The sequence below is a fragment of the Falco punctatus genome (genome assembly GCF_963210335.1).
Source record: "Falco punctatus genome assembly, chromosome: Z".
Taxonomy (NCBI): Eukaryota; Metazoa; Chordata; class Aves; order Falconiformes; family Falconidae; genus Falco; species Falco punctatus.
Genome location: NC_137586.1, coordinates 69117510 through 69139160, shown reverse-complemented (window position 1 = coordinate 69139160; position 21651 = coordinate 69117510). Strand labels below are relative to the sequence as shown.

The 21651-nt window shown below is 48.4% G+C and overlaps 1 protein-coding gene across 4 annotated transcripts; it reads right to left on the bottom strand.

Moving 5' to 3' along the window:
* TBC1D2 (TBC1 domain family member 2) lies at positions 1-21644 on the bottom strand. 4 transcript variants are annotated; one of them, XM_080372972.1, is made up of 16 exons: positions 21236-21644; positions 20887-21084; positions 19272-19450; positions 17099-17601; positions 16305-16437; positions 15283-15421; positions 13037-13173; positions 12250-12437; positions 10789-11175; positions 9853-9963; positions 8788-8975; positions 7123-7593; positions 5880-6000; positions 2802-2987; positions 2040-2161; positions 1-1329 (listed from the first exon to the last, which is right to left on the bottom strand). In XM_080372972.1, the coding sequence occupies exons 4-16, from the start codon at positions 17504-17506 to the stop codon at positions 1128-1130; spliced, it is 2793 nt and encodes a 930-aa protein (XP_080229098.1). In that variant the 5' UTR covers positions 17507-17601; positions 19272-19450; positions 20887-21084; positions 21236-21644; the 3' UTR covers positions 1-1127. The 4 variants fall into 4 exon arrangements, with proteins under 4 accessions (XP_080229098.1, XP_080229097.1, XP_080229100.1 ...); XM_080372971.1 differs by lacking the exon at positions 20887-21084 and having other exon boundaries at positions 21117-21644; XM_080372974.1 differs by having other exon boundaries at positions 17099-17222; positions 20887-21643.
* Positions 21645-21651: the final 7 nt, after the last annotated feature.

Sequence of the window (21651 nt, the reverse complement as noted above, 5' to 3'; positions counted from 1 at the left end):
GTGGTTTGCAGGTTCACCCCCAGAGTGCCACACTCCATGGGTCAAACACCTTCAGTATTAGACACTCCTAAAGAAAAGTCCTCCTCCCTCCCAATGTGAACAGGAGACAGAAACAGGGACATCAACATAGAAACCCAGCACAGGAGGAGCATAACTGTGAGGCAGAGAGAGATGGCCACACACTCATCCTGGCCAAGTGTGAGGCAATCAGAAGACCCAGATGTCCCCAGTCATCAAGGTCTCCATAACATTAGGCCCTGCCTGCACACAGGCTGCAGTCGGTTGCACACCAAGACGAGAGCTCCTCTATGGAGCAAACTCACCCCTGGAAGGCACTGTGTTGCCAGGGCCAGGCCAACTCAATAGATGGCTCTGGTCAAAGCTAAACAGAGGAGAGGCAGCTCCCAGTATTTCCCAGACAGGTAGGGAGACATATCTTGTGCTCCCATGGACTTCCACGGGAACCAAACTAAACTGGAGAAGCAACTCTGCTCTCCCACAACCCATTTCACTTGTCCCAGCCTGAGTCTCATGGGAAGATGTCATCCAGCTCCCAGGACTTCCTCAGGCCCAACACTCATCTGGAGACACTGTCATGACTCAGTGACTACAGTGTTACACACATATTCTTCTAGCAGCCTAGCCACTGGTGGCACCATGCCTTCAAAGAGCAGGTTTTCTTTCTGACCAATTCAGAATCTTTAGGAATGAGGGAGTGCTCTCAGTTCATTATTTACAGTAATTTTACTTATAGATAAAGGTGTCTTTCAAGCCCCCATCAGAAAAGGTAGAAAAGCTCTGCCTAGCTGGGTCTTTGGCACCATGTCAACTTCTGTCATGGTACCAAAATTGAGATTTCCTATGGACCTTCAGCTGTTATCCTGAACTGCACAGCACGGGGAGGCCTTAACAGGGAGAAACACAGAAGAGGATAAAACTCCCTTGACACCCTTCAATCCATTACAAAGTCTGGCTTGGTCCCCAAATGGTCTTGTACATACATCTTTGCTGTGTGGGGCAGATGAACTCCTGCTGTGACCACCTCTCCCCCTCTGCTCCATCTCTTAAAGACAGTTGCTGTTGAAGACCTGCAAGGCAGAAGAAAGTGATGAGGAACTCTGTTTTCATTAAATCTCTTCTTCCTCTTCACTGGCAACCTCCTGCAGGTCCTGAGGCCTCTGCTCTGCTCTCTCTTTTACATAGGCTGCCTTGACCTGTTCCAGCTCACACAGTTCTGTTTCCAGCTCTTCTCTGTGCACTGACCGCCGGTTCCTCAGCAGTTTCATGGGGAAAGGGTTTAAGTCATTGAAGGCAATGTTCATCAGCTTCCTACAATGGCAAAGACAGGTCTGGTGAACCAATTTACTGGCTGGTAACAGATGGCAACAGATACAGCAAGTGCATCCCAGTGCAGGCAAACAGTAGGGCCTCAGATTTCAGCTCTCTGAGCTCTGAAGTCACCAAGCAGCAGAGGAATCATAGGTAATTCCTTCTCACATAAACACCAACCCACACACTTCAAACAGCCTTACACTACACCACCTTTTAAGGTACCAGCGTGCAGCCACCAGTCAGGAAAGGGTGGATCACGTGCTGGTGGATCACATGCCGATTCTTTTGGCCCCTGGGGGAGCAATACCCCCGGGGTATTAAAAGTTACCTCTTCTGATGACAGAGATCTTCCTCTCAGATACATGTTGCCATTAGAAGTTGTCAGTAGTGCTGTGCTGCCAAATACTCCAACTAGAGCTGAGAGAAACCCAGGAAGTGGCAACACAAAGTTTCAGCTGCTGCAAAGAGGAGGCTGGCCCAGACTTTGTGACCTGCTCTGCTGCAGAATGCCTTTGCCCGAGCCAAAAAGAGTTTAAGTAACACCACGAAGGGAAAGTAAAAACATAACAAACCAATCTGTGTCCCACAGACCTGCCAACATGCGTGCATCTCTTTTAACAGACTGGTCACAACTCTTTTCAGGCTGACCTAACAGGCAAGCAAGTACAAGCCCAGAATGGAAGGCTGCCTACAACCCACAGTCTTACCTGCCATCCATGATCATTCTTGTGAAAAAGCGTAGGTACTGGTAGATCTCCACGCTGTCATGAATTCTTAGGATTTCTTCCTCATTGTATTTAAAAATAGCAAGAGCATAGCGGAAAATCACCTGGAGGGTTGAAAGGTATAGGCAGTTGAGGGACCAGGCTCTTCTGGTGTAAAACATGGGGTGGGGCACACAGCACTGCAGTACAGGCTGGACACTGGGCTTGTCCTCCTCTCAACAGGCTGTGTTAGGGCAGGCCTAAAGAAGCACAGAGCTAGTCCCAAGAGAATAACCATCTGCAAGCTGATTTACAACCCCAGAGCATACCAGATCCTCCAAAAGGACCCCACAGGGATTTCACAAAGGTTTTCCAGTTCTTCCTATGCACAGGATCAAGGCAAGTCTCACATTTTCAGATACTAACTCTCTGCCTATCTTCTGCGCCCTGTATCGGTCATACTCTCAGCTGCATCCAGGTCACAGAGCAGAAAACACCACAGCCTGTCAGACAGCTGTTCCATAGCAGGACTACCTGCTAAAAAGTGCCAGGGATACTGCGCACAGCATCAGGGACAAGATCTGCCTACCGGCAGCAAGTACGCAGACAACCCAGAGGCTGGGAGGCATCAGTCCGGCCAACAAACAGGCAGGATGGGACAAGAGGCTCAACCCTTCATCTCTTCAATACGTGTCTACGTTCATGGCCCTGCCGTCACATCACAGAGGTGGCACAGATGAGAGGAAGACCTAGACTGAGTCGCACCTTAGTTCCCTCATACAGGAAGGCATCCCACACTCGCAGGAGGATGTCGCTGACCAGGCTGTCCACAAAGACCACCAGAAACCAGTTGAAGGTGATGAGTGAGACATCAATACGATACTGCTCAAAATGAGCCATGAGGCGAGGCAGCTTCTCCGACAGGAAGTCTTTGAAGACTCTCTGATCTACCTAAAGTCGGCAAAAATGAAAACAATGAAGTCCTGGTCAAGAGTAGTCCTGTTGTTGGAGGAGAAGAAATGGTGCAACAGGACAGTGGCTGACTCTTCCCAGCTCTTCAAAATTACTGAGCTCTGTATGTGGACACTGTACCCAGTGCAAGGTGTGGAGCTGAAACAGGGCCAAGATACATCTCAGAGGATCATATTCCTTTCCAGCCTCAAAGTCAAGAGGGAAAATGCTGCTACCTCTTCCTGCATCAATCTTACTAGGATTTTCTGTGGTGTCACGAGCATCCAGTCGAATGGCAGGGATTAAAAGCTGCCCAGGTCTGAATGACTGCAGTGGCCCAGCAAAATAAACACCTAGAATCCCTCTGACTTGCAAGCAGGACCTGATCTTCTCACACAGCTTCTCTTTGTGGTCAGAGTACTGTCTGTGCTCTGCTCCTAGTTGCATGAGACACAGAAATGCAGTTGGTGACATCCTTGACCAGGTTTATTAAGGCATCATCTCAGGAAAGCCAAGGCTTTAGGAGGGGAAGTGCTAAGGAGCAAGATCATGGTTAGATCTTCCCCTAAGCTATATCATGGACATACCAGCCCCACGCAGCAGTACAGGCTGGGGCAGAGCGGCTGGAAAGTGCCTGGTGGGAAAGGGCCTGGGGGTGCTGGGTGACGGCCGGGTTAGGGGTGTGGTTTAGTGATGGACTTGGCAGTGCTGAGTTAACAGCTGGACTTGATAACCTCAAAAGTCTTTTCCAACCTCAACGATTCTATGATACTATCATACTAGTGCCCAAACTGTGTCAGCTTACTTAGCTGTGGCCCAGTGGTATAAATCAGATGAGGTGATATGCTTGGTCTTTAAAATCTGCAAGAGCTAAAACAGGGGTCCTCAAACTACTGCCCGCAGGCCAGATACAGCCCCCCAAGGTCCTCAATTTGGCCCCCGGTATTTACAGACCCCCTGCCCCCCCCGCCAGGGTTTGGGGGGGGGGAAACCAAGCAGCCGCAGATGACTGCCTGCCACTGCATCCGCGCCGGCCCCCTGGTTAAACAGTTTGAGGACCCCTGAGCTAAACCTTAAGTTTTGCAGCCAACTCAGAGCTTTCACTTTATCAAACCAACCAAAGCATCACCCTAGGCCTTCCTTTTTATGTGGGTCTTTCCTAGACTTCCAGAGATCAACCACAAGGTCAGAAAGTCTTCCTAAAAAAGGCTCCCTCAGCTAACAGTCTTTTCTCACGGAATGTAGGGGAGCCTCTGTGTCTTCAGTCTCCCATGTTTACCCTGTCAATCACTATTTTTCAAGTATTGAGCACTGCCTATAAAATCTCACAGCTAACACTACCTGCTCTGGATAGGCATTTTGCAATTTGCACAGTGATTTGGCTGCTTCCCCAGTCTGTGGGTTGGCCTCTCCACCAGCACACAAGTCAACCAATTCAGTGTAGCCCCTCTCAGCTACTGATGCCTGTAGCCTCATGTATTGTGGGCCCACAGATACAACACCCTTCTCCCTGGAAGGACACACAATAAAGACACGAGGGTGTCCTAGATTTGGCTGGGATAGAGTTAATTTTCTTCTTGGTAGCTGGTACAGTGCTGTTCCAGATTTAGGATGAGAATAATGTTGCTAACACGCCGACGTTTTAGTTGTTGCTAAGTAGTGCTTACTCCAAATCAAGGACTTTTCAGTTTCCCATGCCCTGCCAGTGAGTGGGTGCACAAGAAGCTGGGAGGGAGCAGGGCCAGCACAGCTGACCCCAGCTAGCCAGAGGGATATTCCATACCATAGAACATCATGCTCAGTATATGAACTGTGGGGAGCTGGCTGGGAGCTGCCCATCACTGCTGGGGGACTGGCTGGGCATTGGTCAGCACATGGTGAGCAATTGTACTGTGCATCACTTGGAGTTTTTTTCCCTTGGGTTTTATTCCTCTCTCTCTCTCTTGCTCTCTCTTTTTCATTACTATTCTTATCCTGATTATTTCATTTCAATTATTAAACTCTTCTTATGTCAACCCATGAGTTTCACCCTCTTTTCCCCACCGATTCCCCTCCCCATCCCACCAGGGGGGAGGGGAGTGAGCAAGCGGCTTCATGGTACTTAAGTTGCTGGCTGGGGTTAAAGAATGACAAAAACTCACGGCCAGGCTCACCAGATTGGGCACTGCTCACAGACTGGGTCATATGGGCACACGATTACTATTCCATTGAACTAAATTGGATTTATTTTGGCTCTGTGTTTGCCTGGGAGGATGAAGTATTTCTAATATAAGACAACACTTCTTGAAAACCTTGAAATGTAGTAACTTTGAACCAGGAGGGTATATTACTCACAGAGCAACATTTTACATCAAATGGTCAGAAGTTTTTCTGATCTGCAGAGAACTGCAAAGCCACAACACACACTGTATTTGATCACAAACTGAGGCAAGCACACTGCATGTAAACATCTCTATATTTTCTTCCATCTGCATGTGGCACTGAAAAGATAGGGTGCAGTTTCCAAAGAAACATTTGAAGGGCTGTAGAATGGTGCCTTCTTCATATTTGGTTCTACAGGTGTTGGAGTTTGCTGCTTCACCTCTACTAGGCCCTCCTTAAAATAAGTAACTGTGCAGTTAATGGGCACTTTTCCTTCTGACTAACCTGACCGCAGTGATTACTCTGGAGTGCTCCCCTGTTTCCTAGCGCTGGGGATCAGTTTTGCTGCTCCTGTGTGTACAGTTTCATACCCTCAAGTCTACAACACTTCTGCAATGGAAAGGATTGCAAAGTGGTGGTATCACTGTCCTGTGAGAAAGCAAACACACTGCAAGCTGCTTGCTTTCTTTTAAACTTTTACTGTAAATCACTGTATCAGGGTCCAAAGAGATGTGAGGGTACTCAGCTCACCTGTGATGTTATCAGTGTGTCACTGTAGTAGTCTGCTGGCATTATGTTCTCCACAATATGGACCAGGCACCAGAAAGCAAATTCCTCATCTTCCAGGACCAGTAGGGCAACAGCTGCCAATCTGTGATGGACAAGACATGTTGAGGCAATGAAACATAGGCCAGCACAAGAACTGTAGAATCCAAGACTTCTCTTGAAATGTCCGTAACTCCATGAGTGTCCAACAGATCAAATGTGGCAGAACAGTTGGTCAGAGAGGCAAGTCATCTGTTCTGCATGTTCCTGAAGGAACCATGGGGCTGTGATTTTCTTTCCCATGTGCCTCCATCAGCAAACAGGAAGCATCAAACACACGGGTGTGACAAAGACAGGCTCCTCGCTAATGGGATGTTCTATAGATCTGCTAAAGTTAGCAGTGTGCTGATTTTGGCTATTTCAATACAGGAGCTCGCTCAGAGATAGTCTATATTATGTGACATAACTCACCTTCCCATGCATTCTTCTACAGCCCTTACCCCCTTCAGCTCTGACTTACCCCCTTTCAGCCAGACTGGAAAGATGATACCTAATATTAAGGGCTCTCTAGAGTGGCAAATGTCTTTCTGAAGACCATCCAAAGAAAAACAGGCATAGCTTACATAAGCTTTCCTCATGTGAAAAGGTCCAACTGGAAATTCCCTTCTTGCAGCTAGTGCCCACGGCCTCTTTTACTTGACGGCACAGTTCTAAGAAGTCTGGTTTTATCTTTCTTAAAAGTCTTCTTTGGGAAGGAAAAGCAGCTTTTAGATTCCCTGAACCTTCTCCAGACAGAAGGACCCCAGTTTCCTCAGCCTCTTCTCATGTCATTTGCTGCAATTCTCTCAACTCTAACACTTCCCAACATGTCCTCCAACTCTTCTCAGCAAAAAGTAGAATCATGAGGGTGTTCTTCTGCTGAGCACATTAAGACTTAGAAATTCAGCCCCAGCCTCATGCTGTTATTCTGGGAGTGCCTCACTCTGCCTCCTGTAGCTGCTCCTTACTATTCTGTAACTATGGAGATGCTAAGCAAGCTTGCTTGATCCCAGCAACAACATGGGGTGAAAAAAAGACACCACATGCAGAATTCCACAAAAAAATACCTAGAGCCAGGACAGAACTCTAGAGGGGCAGGAGTCTGGGGCTGCTTGAGACAAAGCCTAGAGTATGTGTCTACACCTTCTCAGCGCTATCCCATGAAGAAGCAGTATACCTGGTTCCTCACCTGTTCAGTCCCTGGCAGTATCCAATGGCAGGATTGTGCCAGGAGAATGCCAGCAAAACCCTCCGGAGCTTGGGGATGAGCTGGGAAGTGGGAGAGGAAAAATATTTGTTGTTGGTCAGTGTGCGGGGCAGGTCAAGCTCAATCTGGCGGCAGGCAGGGTGCTCGGTGCTCTTGCTCTGCCGTAACAGCCGCTGGTAGTGGTCAGGCAGATGACTGCAGTGCCGGCTGACAATCCATCTCCAGACCCGTTGCCGATGCTCCACTGGAATGCCACTTCGGATCAGGCTCTTCAGCTCTGCAGAGGGGCTCAGCTCTCCAACACTGTTCCACTTGTCACGGAGGGGCTTCTCCACTACTTCCTGGCTCCGCAGATTGTTGGACTTTATCTCCAGGGCCTGGATTTTGGCCAGAAGCTTCCAGTCCTCAACTTCATAGTCTGGTACAGTCATAAACCCGTACTCATCATACTCACTGGAATGACACAAGGCAGAAGTTAGTTCAAAGGAAAGCGCTGGTACCAGTGTCAAGCGTCATTCACTGCCTGGGGCCATACCAACTACAGCCTGCTGCCAGGTCCCTGTCACCCACGCCAGACCACAGGTAGTCCTCCTTCACCTGTCTGGTAGCTGCATGGGAAAGCCTGCCATGCCCACTGTCTCAGAGCCTTGAAGACAGAGAAGAGTCTGCAGCAATGGCATACACACACATTACTCGAGTGTAACTTTGCTCTGAGCTACAGCCCAACCTCATCAGACCACTCTTACCTCACCTGCTCCCCTGCCCCCAAGGGAGTAGCTAGCGCAACTTGTGTACCTTCTCCCTAACATGTCCTAGTGTGAGATAGTTCTGTAGGAAGGGACTGCAAAGCCTTTGGGGCATCAGACCAAAGAACAGAGATCCACAGTCCCTTCTGATGTCTCCCCTGTACACAACACAAATCTCCTACTGACTGGAAGACATGAGGAGCACTGATAGTACAGCTCATTGAGGGTTTGTGCACCATCAGTCCACAGGCTGGGATACTTGTAAGTTAACATTATATTCTTGACAGAAAAACCAAGCGTGGCCGTGGGGTCTCATCTCCAAAGCCACCCAGAGAACCTGTGAATCTGACCAACCGATGAAATAGAACTGCTACAGAACTGGGGCACTGACTGGCCAGGAAAGCATAAACACAAATGCAACAACACCAGCAGCACTCATGGCAAGGCTCTCTGGAGGTCTCCAGTCCAGCTGCCCTTCACTGGCAGGATTTTCCCCAGCACCAGAACAGGGCAACAGTGGCTTTGTATGGCTGGGACTAGAAAACCCCAAAGGATGGAGATCCCCTGCCTCCCAGGTGACGTCCTCTCCTACAGAAGGAACTTATACTCATGTCCAGTGTTTACTTCCCAGGCATATCATGGCTATAGGTCACTTGTCATACTGTCTGCCACTGTCAAGAAAACTTTACCTGTACTATCTTCAACTTCCCCTTCCTACAGTGATACGCTGCTAACAGATACTCGTGGTCTCCACACCACCAAACTAAACCAGCCTCCACTCCTAAGTTATGGCTCTCAGTCCCTGCTATAGAAATGTCCCTAGATCTTTCTTGCCTGCACGTTCCCCTCCATGGCCAGACTCCTACAAGGGTGTGAATATTCCCATGCTCTTGCCTCTCACCTTACAGGATTCAGATTAAAACCTTCTTCTGCTTCTTCCTTCACATCCCACTGGAGTGCTTCCTGGATGAGGTTCCTCACCAACTCAGCATGGGAGCTAGGCAGCCCAGGCACAGCCTCCTGCAGCTTCCGCAAGACTGTCAGGTATTTGCTCTCCATCTGGCAGTTTCGTGCTTGCAGGCAGGCACACTGATGGGGAAACAAGAAGGAACGGGCTGGCTCACTGATGGTTCCTCCTGTGTTGCCACTGCTCTCTACTGACCTGGTCTACACATAAGGTGAAGACTCCAGAACAGCAAAGCCCCAGAAAACACATCCAGAATTCTTCTATAGTCAGTAGAATTGTAGCCATGAATGAGTCACTATGGTCTATGAACAAGCACAAGCTGCAGTAGCTAGCATGCAACAGAAGTTGCTTATTGAGTGGGAGACATACTACACCATCACTTACTTTAGGCAGACCACACCTTAAAACCCAGGGAAGTAAAATCCAGGGAAAACCCACAAAACAAATGCCAGCACACACCACCAGCCTGGGGAAGCAGTTCAGGACAAGAAGGCAGGATTACACAAGTCTGAAAGTAACCAGGTTATGCACACTTACAAGGCTAGAAATAAAAACAGAGCTTAAGAAAACATAAGAACCCTGATCTAGCTGCAGGACTGAGGGTGCTGCCACCTGGCACTGCCAAGCCTGGTAGAGAAATCAAGACTAGGTGAAGCCAGGGCTTAGTCTGCCAGCTCTCAAGAAAATGTTCTGATTCCCTACACAGTGTTGTTTTTTCATCTGTATCCAAAAGCATAGCTGAAGTGCAGAAATCTGGGTTAAGTTTCAGCACTCTTAAGACTGAGGTTTGCAAGTATTTTGCTTTTATTGAAGAATGAAAATGATCGTATCTAATTTGGGACCAAAACAAAGCAGAAGAAAAGATCTTAAAAACTAAAAAAACACACTGTGAAGAAGGCTTTTTCCTGGTGCATTTTGGACCAAGATCCATCCCAGTGCTGACTTTGGAAAGAAATTAGTAACAGTTCTCACCAAGGAAAAAAAGTAATTTTGCCTTACCTTCATCAGAAGGGCTTTTTCATTCTCAGCAACGCTTGTCCAGAGTCGAGTAACTTGGTGAATCTCTGAGTTGAGAAATTGGTTCTGGGTTTTGTATGCATCAATATCATCCTGCCACAAAGCAAAACAGACACACAAGGAGAATTTTTGAGGGGCTTGGAGTCCTCTCCCAGTTCAGGAACTCAAGGCAAGAAAATATTTCAATAATTTTATGCTCTGGGGAGAAGACAAGACTGCCCAGGACAAATATTTCCTACCAAGGAAATCAAGGCACAACATTAAATAGGAGTGTCATATGTGGACAAGACACTTGAAAAAGCTAAGTGCACTGCCTGTACATGCTTTGAAAACAGTCATCAAGGTGACATAAAGCTAAGGTGACATAAAGCACCTAAACAAAATGAAGAAAATACATGTTTTGTTCTATTTTTAAAAAAACTGACACAAATCTCAGCCCCATGGGCAGCAGCAAAAACAAACACTCTCCCACAATGCAGTAAGTGGCTCTTTTGACAGTTCTCCATCCCACACTAACTGGTCATTATAACTGTGCATATAGTGGCACACAACAGGCTGGATTTGAAAGAACCAGGGTGTATTGGGAAACTGTTTGCAAGAGGGAAACACAGAGGAGCAAAGGTAATGAAGGCAGCAAATGAGACTGCACCTGTGAAACAAAAGAAGAGCAAAGAAAGAGGCAGGCACTGAATGGTGACACCAAGTCAAACAAGCTCTGAGATGAAGCTGAAACTGACCCAGATGCTTTTAAGTGCCTTACTGCTATCAGGAGAGGCCCTTCCAGCCTGCCTCTAAGTTTGGAGACAGATGGAGCAACTAGCAGAAGTATATTCTGTGCTTCCCACAGAGAACACCCTCCCACCAAAGCAGAGGGCACAGAAATGGAAGCCTCCAAATGACTTGTGCAGTCCCACAAACCTTGAGGTGCTCAATCTCCTCCTGCTGCTTATACAGTGTCTCTGCAGTGATAGTGTTGGCTTCTTGCAATGAGTCAGAGAGCTCTCTGGCCATCTGCTCTGTCAAGGCCATGATGACTTCCTGTTTGGCATGGTTCTTCTCCATTAGAAGCTGCACATGCTCCTTGAGTTCCTGGATGTGGCTGTCTCTCAGAGCCAGTATCTGCTCCAGCTCCTTCTTTTCTTGCTCAAGAGCTTCCAGTCGACTGGTGAGATCTGCAATTTGTCTCACTTTGTGTCGCACCAGCTCCAGCCTGTCCTTATCTTCTGCTGCAGTGAGATACATGTTAGATACTCGCTTCTCCTGCTGGGCTGCCTCCAGAGCTTTATGGAGAAGTTTAACCAGCTCCTGAAAAGGGAATGCAAAGCCATCACATCACAGTGCTGCCCAGACAGCACAGATCCAACCAGTAATGGGTGAACAGTGAAAAGTCCTCAGGATCTTAAAACTGACTCCTTTAGAAGCAAAACCAAATGCAGCAACCTTGAAATCACAGTGCCTCCCCAAATAGAGAAGTTCTGCTTTCAGGGCTGAGCGCGGAAGATCTCTGCAGCAGGCCACAGGTGACATGACTCAAGGTGGATTGCTAACAGACAACCTGCTGCTCACACAGTCTGAATTCTGGCTTTTCTACAGTCATCATTCTTGGGAGGCCCACCACAGACCAGAGAAAATGGAGATCTGGTCTAGCCCTGTGGTAAAATGGGAGGGAGGGAAATAATGCATCTGTCTCTAGTACCAGAAGATAGTAGAGTCCTCCCTCTCTCCATCCCACATGAAGCTTACCCCAGCAACATGATGCTGATTCAGGCTCTGCCATCTCAGCCATTTAAGGAAGCCAATCAAGGATGCAAATGACTGCCCACACTGGGACCTGGCTCTCCTGCCTCTTCTGCTGGAAGAGCTATCAGCATCATTAGTGGAGAGCCTGGCATTGTTCTATGCTTTTCAAGAAGAACAGTACCATCCAGGAGAGACAGCCCTTGCTGTGACCCATGCATTGACTTCTACAGTCAAATCACCTCTTAATGGGGGATCACTGTTTGAAAAGAATGACCTGCTGTTAACAGTATAACTCAACCTGGCAGTTCCTGCTGGTGTCACAGTACTTATTCAGGACTCCACTTCGTACTTTGACTAATACAGATGCACAAGCAAGACACCTGCAGAGCACACTTGGATTTGTTTTACCTCTTTTCCAGCCCATTTGCTAGCTGCACTTCTGATAACTGAAGGACAACTCATTCTCCCTTGTGCGGGGCACAATCAGGCACATACAAACGGGCAACACCAGCAGCTCCAGCTGGTCCCCAGTGAGTGTCTGCCGAGTACTTCTCAGACTAACACCAAAATATAAGGCAGTCACTGTGACCAGTCTCAGGGCCCTGTCCTTAGCAACAGCAGACTCTCTGCCACACTCACCTTCTGTGACTTGACTTCCTCTGTAAGTGTCAGGATTTGTTGTTGTAGGACACTCACTTTATCCGTTGGGTTCCTCTCCCTAGACAGTTCTTCGTGCAAGCCTGGGAAGCCACTGTTCATCCACCTGGCTTTCCTAACCCAGTTCAGCCTGGGCTCCATCCTCCCATCCTCCGGGGTCCCCTCCTTAACTGAAGAGAAATAGGATTAATTTACACAGAACTGGGTTGCTACTATGGACTCCTGAGTCTTACTATGGCAGGACTCAGAACATTTCAGTAGAGAAGGCTGACACACAGGACAAGGAAAATCAGCCTGCTGGGATCCACAAGGCTGAAGCAGACTGTAGGGATCAGCCATAGGTACCCCAGAATAAAGCCATGATGGTACCTGTTAACCCACCACTGCCCATCTATCCTGCACACAGCAAATGCAAGTTACCACCATGAACAGGTAACTTCCCAGTCATGGAGTGGAGCTGCTGAGTTTAGCCTGTGACCGTGCAGCAATTTAACATCTACCTCAAAGAAATACCTGTATGGACTGGCACCATGGATGGTATTTTTGGCTCTGCAGAAGGTTCCAGAGGTAGGAGACAGACAAATGCAGCCTGAAGCAGAGCCAAAAGAGTCAGTCTTATGCCAACAACACAGGAAGGGAACTGAGACAATGTGACAGTTTTCACGTCCCATAACAACTGGTCACCCTCTTCCTGCCTTTCCTGATAAGTCTGACTCCTTGCTAGAAGCCCTCATACTCAGACCAGCTCACACAGCCAAGAAACAGGCACCTGTACACCCTGCCTCCATCTCTGCTTCTTGTTCTTCAACCAGGTTCTCAGGATGCTCCTGGAATTCACTGAAGTTGAAGACATGCCCATTGTTCCCCCAGAGCTGCTTGGAGCCACAGATATTGTAGACAGTGTTTCTGAAACAAGAAGAGATAAAGACAGCCTAGTGAACCCAAGTCATGATCACTGCAGTCAGTGCATATTCAAACTATTCCCTGCTTCAGTTCTCCTCATATCCCACCCCTCTTCCCAAAACGTATCTCCTTCATGCACTCAAAAAATTAACTGTTCACAGCACTGGTGGATCTGAGGGAAACCAGGCTGTAATTGGTGTAAATCAGGAAGGTGCCACAAAATCAGTACCAGCATAGCAATGTAGATCAGCTGGTGATCTTTCCCTGCATGCCTGAGCCCTGTTACATACAAAGCAGGCTGGACAGAGGGATTAAAGGTAACAGCAGACCAACACATCCCTCCTTTCCTTCTTTCCTTCCCTCTCTCCTTCTCTCCTTCCCTTCCTCCTTCTCTCCCTTTCCTTAGCGCAGAGCAGAAATCCTTAGGTGCCAAGAAAAGCTCAGCTACTCCAGCACAGCCCAAACTGCCACAGTGATCGCATCTGAAGCAGCCACAGGTCCTGTGCTCCAAACCCCATTTAATAATCTTGCCATTACAAACTCAACAGACTTCGATGCAGTAAAAGATTCAGGAACAAAACTGAAGTCAGACCTAGAACCAGTTTGTCACAACTGCTGCTGTTGAATATTATCAGAAGCACTAAGAGATGACTATACAGCATCACGCAGAACCACAAATGCACAAGTATTTTCTGTAAAACCTACACAAGAAAGTGAGGCAGTTGCCACTCTATACATGTCTTTTCCTTTCTCTTCCTGTGTTTTCCATCACCTAAAAGAAAACAAGCCCCTTGTTTTGAGGTCTACAAAAGACTCAGTGTCCACACCTTCCTAACTGTAAATGAAGTTGGCATTTAGATATTGTTCTCCTTTTGCCTTGCTTCTTTAAGGCTTCACAGCAGAAGATCAGACACTTCTGACCTCAGAGAACACATTGGCATATAAGATCAGCAGATCTTCATACCCTGTAGTCTGCAGTTGGCACTCACCCAGTGTAACTTTTCTGCTTTTCTCTACCCCATGCTGCACTCTGGTTTTCCTCTGAGACAGCAGCAGAGGAGCCAAGCAGAACCTGGCTGAAGTCAGACAGGATACTCTCACTAAGACCCAGCCTGACAGTGACAGAGCCTGAACAAATGTTCACAGAACAAGGGGAGCAATACAGTTTGAAGCTGAAAAGAAGCAATTGTTATTCAAGCTAGCAAAAGCAAGGCTGGGGAGTGGGGAGGAGATATTATCATATTATTTTTAATAAAGTGAGGCGGAGAGAATGCATAGCCTGCAAAATAGTACCGCTGACTCTGATCCTCTTTGGTCCCATGGGGGATCTTTCTTCCTATCAGTGTAAGATTGTAGTGACAAGAGTAGTAGTAAAAAACTATAGCCAACCTCCCCACTGGAAACATCTGGCAAGTGTCAAGCTACCTACCACACTCTGTTGCAACTTACACATTTTTGGTTATATGTTAATAAGTGACTAGGACACACTTAAGGAGATATTGATGGGGTTGTCTTTGTGCAACTGTAACTGCCTGAGGCTTGTAACTTGTAGCCCTGATCGAGCTACATATTGCAACTGCAGATATCAGGCACAGTGGAAATATTCACATACTAGGAACTCAGCAAGGAGTAACAAACTGTGTGGTGTTGGGCCATATTACAGGCTATAGGCCTTTTGCTTGGAGTTCCTGTTTTCAAGAGTGCACTACATTCAAGGTCCTTTGAAACCACTGGGAAGTGCTACTGACCTTCTGTCACTAGCCTACAGAGTACAGCTCAACCTGCCCATGTGCCTTTCCAAGAGCAACATGCAGATGCATTGGGTAGGGATGCAAATCACTACCTACACTGAAGAAATTTTAACCAAGCCCTAGGTCGGCCACTAGGATCTTTGCCAAGAGAGCTAAGTGATGTGAAATGCATTGGAACAGGTGGATGTAAAAGACCCTCTGGCAGGAAGTTTACTTTCACCTGGAATATCCTTCAAAAAGCTGCTTCATAGTTCCTCCTCCTAGGCAAGAGTCCCATTTCACAAAATACCTGACAGGCAAGGAAGGCACAAAGTGGCAGGCCAGTATGGCAACCGCACTGCAGCTCTCCTCACGCACTTACTGTATCTCTGTCCAAGGGTGCTTAAGGGAGATGTTCTGCAAAGCAGTAGATGTTTGGGGTGCAGGCAAAGACGCTGCCTTTAAACCCACTGCTTCTGTTGGCGTTTTCACCAGAGGCAGAAAGTCATCATTGTCAGCATCTGTGTAAAAACAAACCAGGACACAGAAACAAGTGAGCAAGACAGAATTCCATTAGACTTCAGCTCCTTCATGTAACTTGAGAGTCACAACATTTTATTACAGGTATACGTTCCATGTTCAAGTGGCCAGTTGTAACAAGGACAGCACAGCATGTTTCCTTAGTTTTAGGTCAAATTACGGAAGGTTCCATGTGCAAATAGAGTCATCTATTCCAGGGCAATCAAGTGACTTCAACCATTTGTATATGACAGTAACTAACTGTAAACAATCAAAAATTAAACTGCCTAAAAGAATAGGGAAGGGAGCTGGTGTTGTTCTTTTCCCCATTCCAAACATGTTTCACAGCTTTAATGTGTAGATTACACTCCACAAACACAGTTTGCTACCTGTACTGCCTGCTGTAGCAAAATGCCAAGGCACCCAGAACCTTTTAGATCAGACACTTACTAGTGGGTTATTTGCTTCAAACAAAATGTGCATCTAGTCATAACTAAACAGGTGGACACCCTGCTTGTGCCCTCCCCTGATCCACTGGTAGGAATGCACGTCTTCATCCTACCACCACTGAAAAAAAAGTTGCTTGCTCTAAATTTCACAGACCTCGCAAGAGGAAGGGGATATACCAAATGTGCTCACTTCACATGCATGAGGAAAATCAAGAGAATTCATGATCACAAGATACCTGAGCATCTCCAACCACTTGCTGTGCATTAGGAGACAGCCCATTCATGTTCACCCATAATAAAACCAGAAGCTCCAGACATTGACCAACCATTGATAGTTGGCACCTGCATTTAAAAGCCTGGCCAAAACGTCTTCCCACTTACCATTCATCACTGGGGGGCTGAAAGCAGAAGAAAGACTGATATACGCAACACCTACTTGTTCTGCCAGCCAGAGGTTCATTCACAAGTTGGGAGCTGCCCACAGGAAATCTGTTCTGAGTGCTGCAAAATTCCCAACGCCTCATTTGGAGCTGCTGCAGCCAGTACATCATTGCCTGTTTGCTGATTGCCTGACATAACACAAAACAGGAAGGGGAGGGGAGTAATCTCACCAGCATGAGACACGTCCTGAAGGGTGGACCACCACTTCACTGCACAAGTCAGCAGAAATAAAGGCCAGCTGTGTCAATCCTATGCTATATCCTCTGGTCCTAACACTGACTTGAGAGGACTGAGTAAATCTTCAGCACGGCCTTAGTAACAGAACCTTAGTGGATCGCTGACCTCATTTTAAACATTTCTTCGTTTACTATGTTCCAAGGCTAAGCAGAAATGTCACAATCATTTTAGCCAGGAGTCACGCACAAGGCTTTTTAATAGCAATTTTCACAGAGATAAAAATCTAGCAAAGGTTCCTGCTGGAGCAACCTTTTTAGACAGAGAAGCTCATTTCTGTTTAGCAATTTACATATGGACTGAAGGACTCCTCAATGATTTTAATGTAACACCCAGTTCAGCTTTTACTCCTATTCTGTTAAAACAACAACCATCTCACAGGTAATGGAGTCTCAGTTTTGTCAGAACAGTGCAAGTAATTTAGGTCCAAATGGTAACAGTCCAGACCGGGAGGACTAAAGTAAAACTCAAGCTAAAAAGTATCTTAGCAGAGATGTGTCTGTCCTGATTGGGAATGTTTCATAACAGCCCCCAAAAGAAGATGCTGCCCCTTACCTTCAAAGTAAAAACTCTGCTTGGTGTTCTGATCTCAAAAACCCCTTCCCCATTTTCCATCTTGCAGTCAAAGCTGGCGCTGGAGAGATCAATGGACCCCAAAGGGTTGATGTCCTGTGCAGTTCTGTAGTATAGCAAATGACATTTGGTTTCATCATAAAAGAACCAGCGAGACTTCCAGGTTTTGATTGGTCCCTTGATGCCCAGTTTGTTTAAATAGCCACAAAGTTTTTTTCTGGATGTTTCTTTGCTGGGCTTCAGCTGCGCATTTTCCAGTTCTTGGGAAGAGGAAAGCACGTCTTCCTCTTTTGCTGAGGCTCCATTGCTGCTGTTATTGTCCAGATTTGACTCCACTAAATTACCTGGAGCAGCAAGGGGACAAGCTCTGCTTTCTGGTCCTTTTTTCATCTCTTTCAGGAAACACACTCAGAACCGGATTGAAACAGGAAATTCTCTAGGTAAATAAGTAACAGCAGATCCTGACTATACCATCATTACAGAACCTGCAGCAAATTAAAAAGAAGGAATAAGTTCACATCTGGCATATGGAACAAAACATTCCAAAGCTTTCAAACCGCCCAGCTAAGGTCTCTGACTTGTATCTTTGGTCACTGCTCCCTGCCTTCCTTGGCTCAGATGACCTCTATGTATGTTTTTTCCCTTTTCTATCCCCAAAATTAGCCTGGACTAGCAGCCAAGAAGCAGTACCACAACCTCTTGGGTGAAAAATAAGTACAGTCTACGGGCATACCAAATCAATATCATATCCAGGACATCTGAAGCCACAGACAACAATGTTAAGTAAAAGTTGCAGAAAAATGGCAAGATAAGAAAGAAGCTCAGCTGGGGGTACATACTTGGGGTCAAGGGATCTCAGGTAAGTGTATGCTGGCATTTCCGCTCAGTGTTCAGCTAATATTTTAAACCATGGTGCCTGAAGAAAAACCCAACCTTATGCAGCATCCTCATAAATCATTTGTGTTACTTGAGGACTGCTGTTAAAAAACCTGCATGCCATGTTAGGTCTCCATCCAGTAGGCCTCATATGATGAATTATGCACAAGAGAAGGTGATTCTGTGATCCTTGCAAAAGAGATCTGGTTGCTCAGTGGCCAAAGTAACCTGCTGGGTTCCCAAGAGAAAAATAAGGCTGGAAGGGATCTGTGGAGATCTCTACACCAACTTCCCTCCCAAAGAAGGGGCAAACTTCAAAGCCATAGACAGCTGCTCAGGTCCACATTCAGATGAATTTTGATCATATGCAAGAATGGCAATTCTGGCACATTTCTGGGTATTTTTAAAAGTGCTTAACTGCATGGCAGAAGCAAGTTTTTGCTCAGAGCTGCAGACACCCATGGCCCTTGTATAAAGAAAGCTAAGAACACTCAAAAAAATATCTACAAATAATTTTTTGCATTTTTTCGTAAGTAAAAACATGGTTTAAAAATCAATAAATGGAAAGACTACCAGAGGCTTCAGTTCAGACACTAACATATCTGAAGCAAGTGCGTAAGCAAATAAAATTGTTGCAGTGTTAAGTTAGTGGGAATCCAACTGCAGACACTAAACTACTGAACACAACAGCCAGCTGTGTGACAACAAGTTAATGGACATTAATACAGTGGAGCACACAGAGATGTTGCCCAAGCTCATGCTCTTAGGAATGACTCAGCCTCGTGACTGAAAGAATCTTGGCTATCCTAGTGCTGGCTGAGCCCCGCCACATTTATTGTTCAGACAACCGTAGATGAATGTTCACTCTTTTTGGAAAGCTGCTGAACTTCTTTTAGTTCACTCCCCCTGACACCATGGATCCTGCTGCTGAACGCATTCACAAGTGCCTGGAACAAGCACCCTTCACGAAGGTGCTGCCTCAGCTAAGCTTCTGAAATACCCAAAAGCTTCACTTTCAGGCTATTTTTGTTTGACACAAGGAACCATCATGAGGAAGAAGATGCAGTCTCAAGTCTCCCTAAAAAAACCCTTGGGCTTTTATGGCTGTAGTAACATAAGGTCCTCCTGTACCATCTGAAGACTCCATCACACTTCTACCTCTTGCTAGCATGATGGTCCATGGGTTCACACTGTGAACAGGATCAAATAAGCATTTTGGGTTCAAGCACAAAGTTATACGGAGTCACGTCAGCTTTGCATTTCAAAGAAGAGATCTCACCTCCTGAAGAGAAGCAGAGAGATGCCCCTGGGAAGTCACCGCCTGCCGGCATCTGCTGGCACAGTGCTACCGCTGCAGGCGCTGCCAAGCAGGTAACCACAGCCTCCAAAACAAATCCAACAGCAACGCAAGAGAGACTTCTGCCTCAGGTTTCTTTCGCTTCAGTTGCTGCCTGGGAACTGTGTGAAACACGTATTATTTAGCTGAAAGCAGCCTCTGGCGCTGAATCATCGGTAAAACGAGAAGATCAGGGTGAAGCCCGCAGAAACCTTTACGGACTGCTGGTGTGAGCAGCAGAAGGAGCCCCCCTGCTCCCCCCCACCCCCCTTCCCCCGCCTCCCAGCCCAGCTGCACAGCGCCAGCCCGCAGGCGAACGCTGCCGGCGCCTGGCACAGGGCAGCGCTGCCCCGGCGCGCCGCGACCGGACCCTGGCACCGCCCAGCCCGGGGCGGGCGGGCAGCGGGGGCCGTCCGGGCCGGCGGCCGGAGGACGGCTTGGGGCGAGGGAGTGGTGCGGGTGTCCCACAGCCCCGATAGCGGCTACCTGCTGCGGCCGCACGGGCTGCAGCGGCCCCGCACCGAGCTCCCACGGCGGCGCGGCGCTGCCCGGGGGGCGGCGGGACGGGGCCGCGGCAGGAGCCGTGCCGGGCGGGGGGCGGTGGCTGCAGCGACGCGGGAAGAAAGGAAAAGGAAAAGGGCCGTTGCAGCGACAAGGAAATGATTCATCAGACTGACGGGGCACACTGAAAGCAAGCCCAGAGAGGGGCAGTTCACGGGCTGGAGGGGAGCAGCAAGGGCCCATCTGCTAGCGGGGGTGCACCCCAGGCCTGCAAAAACACTGGGGCAGCGGATGTGGACACGCTGGTCACCAGATCCCAAGTGGGAGAAACGGGTCTTTGCAGTCAGCTGGGGCAAATGGGGTAAGGCAAACACATCTCACACGGTAAAAATGGTGGTACCGCAGGAGATTGGCGGCCAGTAGGATCAAGCCAGGCCAAAGGGTCTAAACTGACCTTTGAAAAAGCCTCAGAAAGAGGTACTGCAAGGAACAGGGGTGTCAGAGACTGCCCTAAGCCAGCAGCACAGGTCTCCAGGAGTGCAGGGGGACAGGGCACACAGCTCTGCCAGGTTCACACCCTCTCCGGCAGCTGCCTCTCCTCCTGTCGGTGCTGCCAGGCCCTGCTGGGCTGGACTGGGCTGGGTGGCCACTGGGCTGGCCTGAGAACGCACTTCTTACACCCTGTCCCCAGGATAAGGTGTCTATATGGCTTTGACTTTCTCTGCGTGCAGTGGTAGCTCAGCCTTGATGGTATGACCATTCTGCTGGTCTTGGGAAACCCCTCTGAGTTTAGCCAACATTGCAGAGTTTTTATCACCAACTTTAGCCAACTGTAGTACCGGAGCAGCAAGAAGCAAAAGTTTACGGATGTCCAGTGGCTCATCCTTCCGCTGGCCTAAGCTCCCAAACTGCAGTGCACATGAAACTGATTACAGCACACAAACACTACACATTTCTGTAGCCAAAACCAGTTTGACCCAAAGTCACCTTGCACAGCAGCCAGCCATTACACTGGATCAGCTCCACTAGGCAAATGCGGAAAGCGTGAAGGCTATACCTGTGGATGCATGAAGTCCTTCTCTCCTCTGAAGCCTGAACTGCCTTCTCCTCCCTCTCGGCTACAGCTGGAGGGAGATGACCAAGTGTGGTAAAAAGGGTGGTATCAGGGCAGCACTGGGCTGTCTATGTGTAGGCTGCCCTGGAAGAACCTCAGAAGCCCCATGTGGAGTTCCTCAACTGGTCCACACCAGCACAGCTGCAAAACAACCATCCCACTCCCAGTGTTACCTTACACCCCGGCGGTGGCACAGCCCCTCACAGCCACACAGGGAAGTGAGAGCCAGTGAAGGAGCCGGAGCACCGCAGCCCCACGCGGCCCCAGAGCCAGCACGTGCTGCATGACTCACGAAGGGGACGGTGGCTGCAGGACCAGCAGCAAAGGTGGTGCAGGAGGAGCACGGGACACCGCCGGCTCCACGAGGATCTGACACGGGTAGATATCTGCCAGCCCCTCGCCGCACACACAGCAGGCCTGCCAGCGGCTCGGGCAGGGTCCCAGCAGACCTGGCGGGAGCAGCAGGCGACAGCGATCTGCACCAACACGGGCGGCACTGCCGGGCACAGCACTGCCAGCAGCAGTGCCTCTCGACCCCAGCCCGCACCAGGAAGGCTCTGATGCCTCCAGGAGCCGCTGAGGAGTGTTTGACGCAAACCCGCGGCGCAACGGGGGAGATGGCGGCCTCCGGGCCCAGGAGCTCCGGGCCCAGAAGCCCCGCCCGGCGCGCCCAGGAGCCCCGCCCCCCGCCCGGCGCGTCCAGGAGCC

Excerpts from the sequence above, each read along its gene's own strand:
- TBC1D2 (XM_080372971.1), bottom strand. The coding sequence starts at position 17,506 with ATGAAAAAAGGACCAGAAAGCAGAGCTTGTCCCCTTGCTGCTCCAGGT. Across the intron at positions 6,001-7,122 it reads TACTGCCAGGGACTGAACAG|ATTGGCAGCTGTTGCCCTAC; the intron begins GTGAGGAACCAG and ends TGTCCATCACAG. Across the intron at positions 2,162-2,801 it reads TCCTGTATGAGGGAACTAAG|GTGATTTTCCGCTATGCTCT; the intron begins GTGCGACTCAGT and ends TCAACCCTCCAG.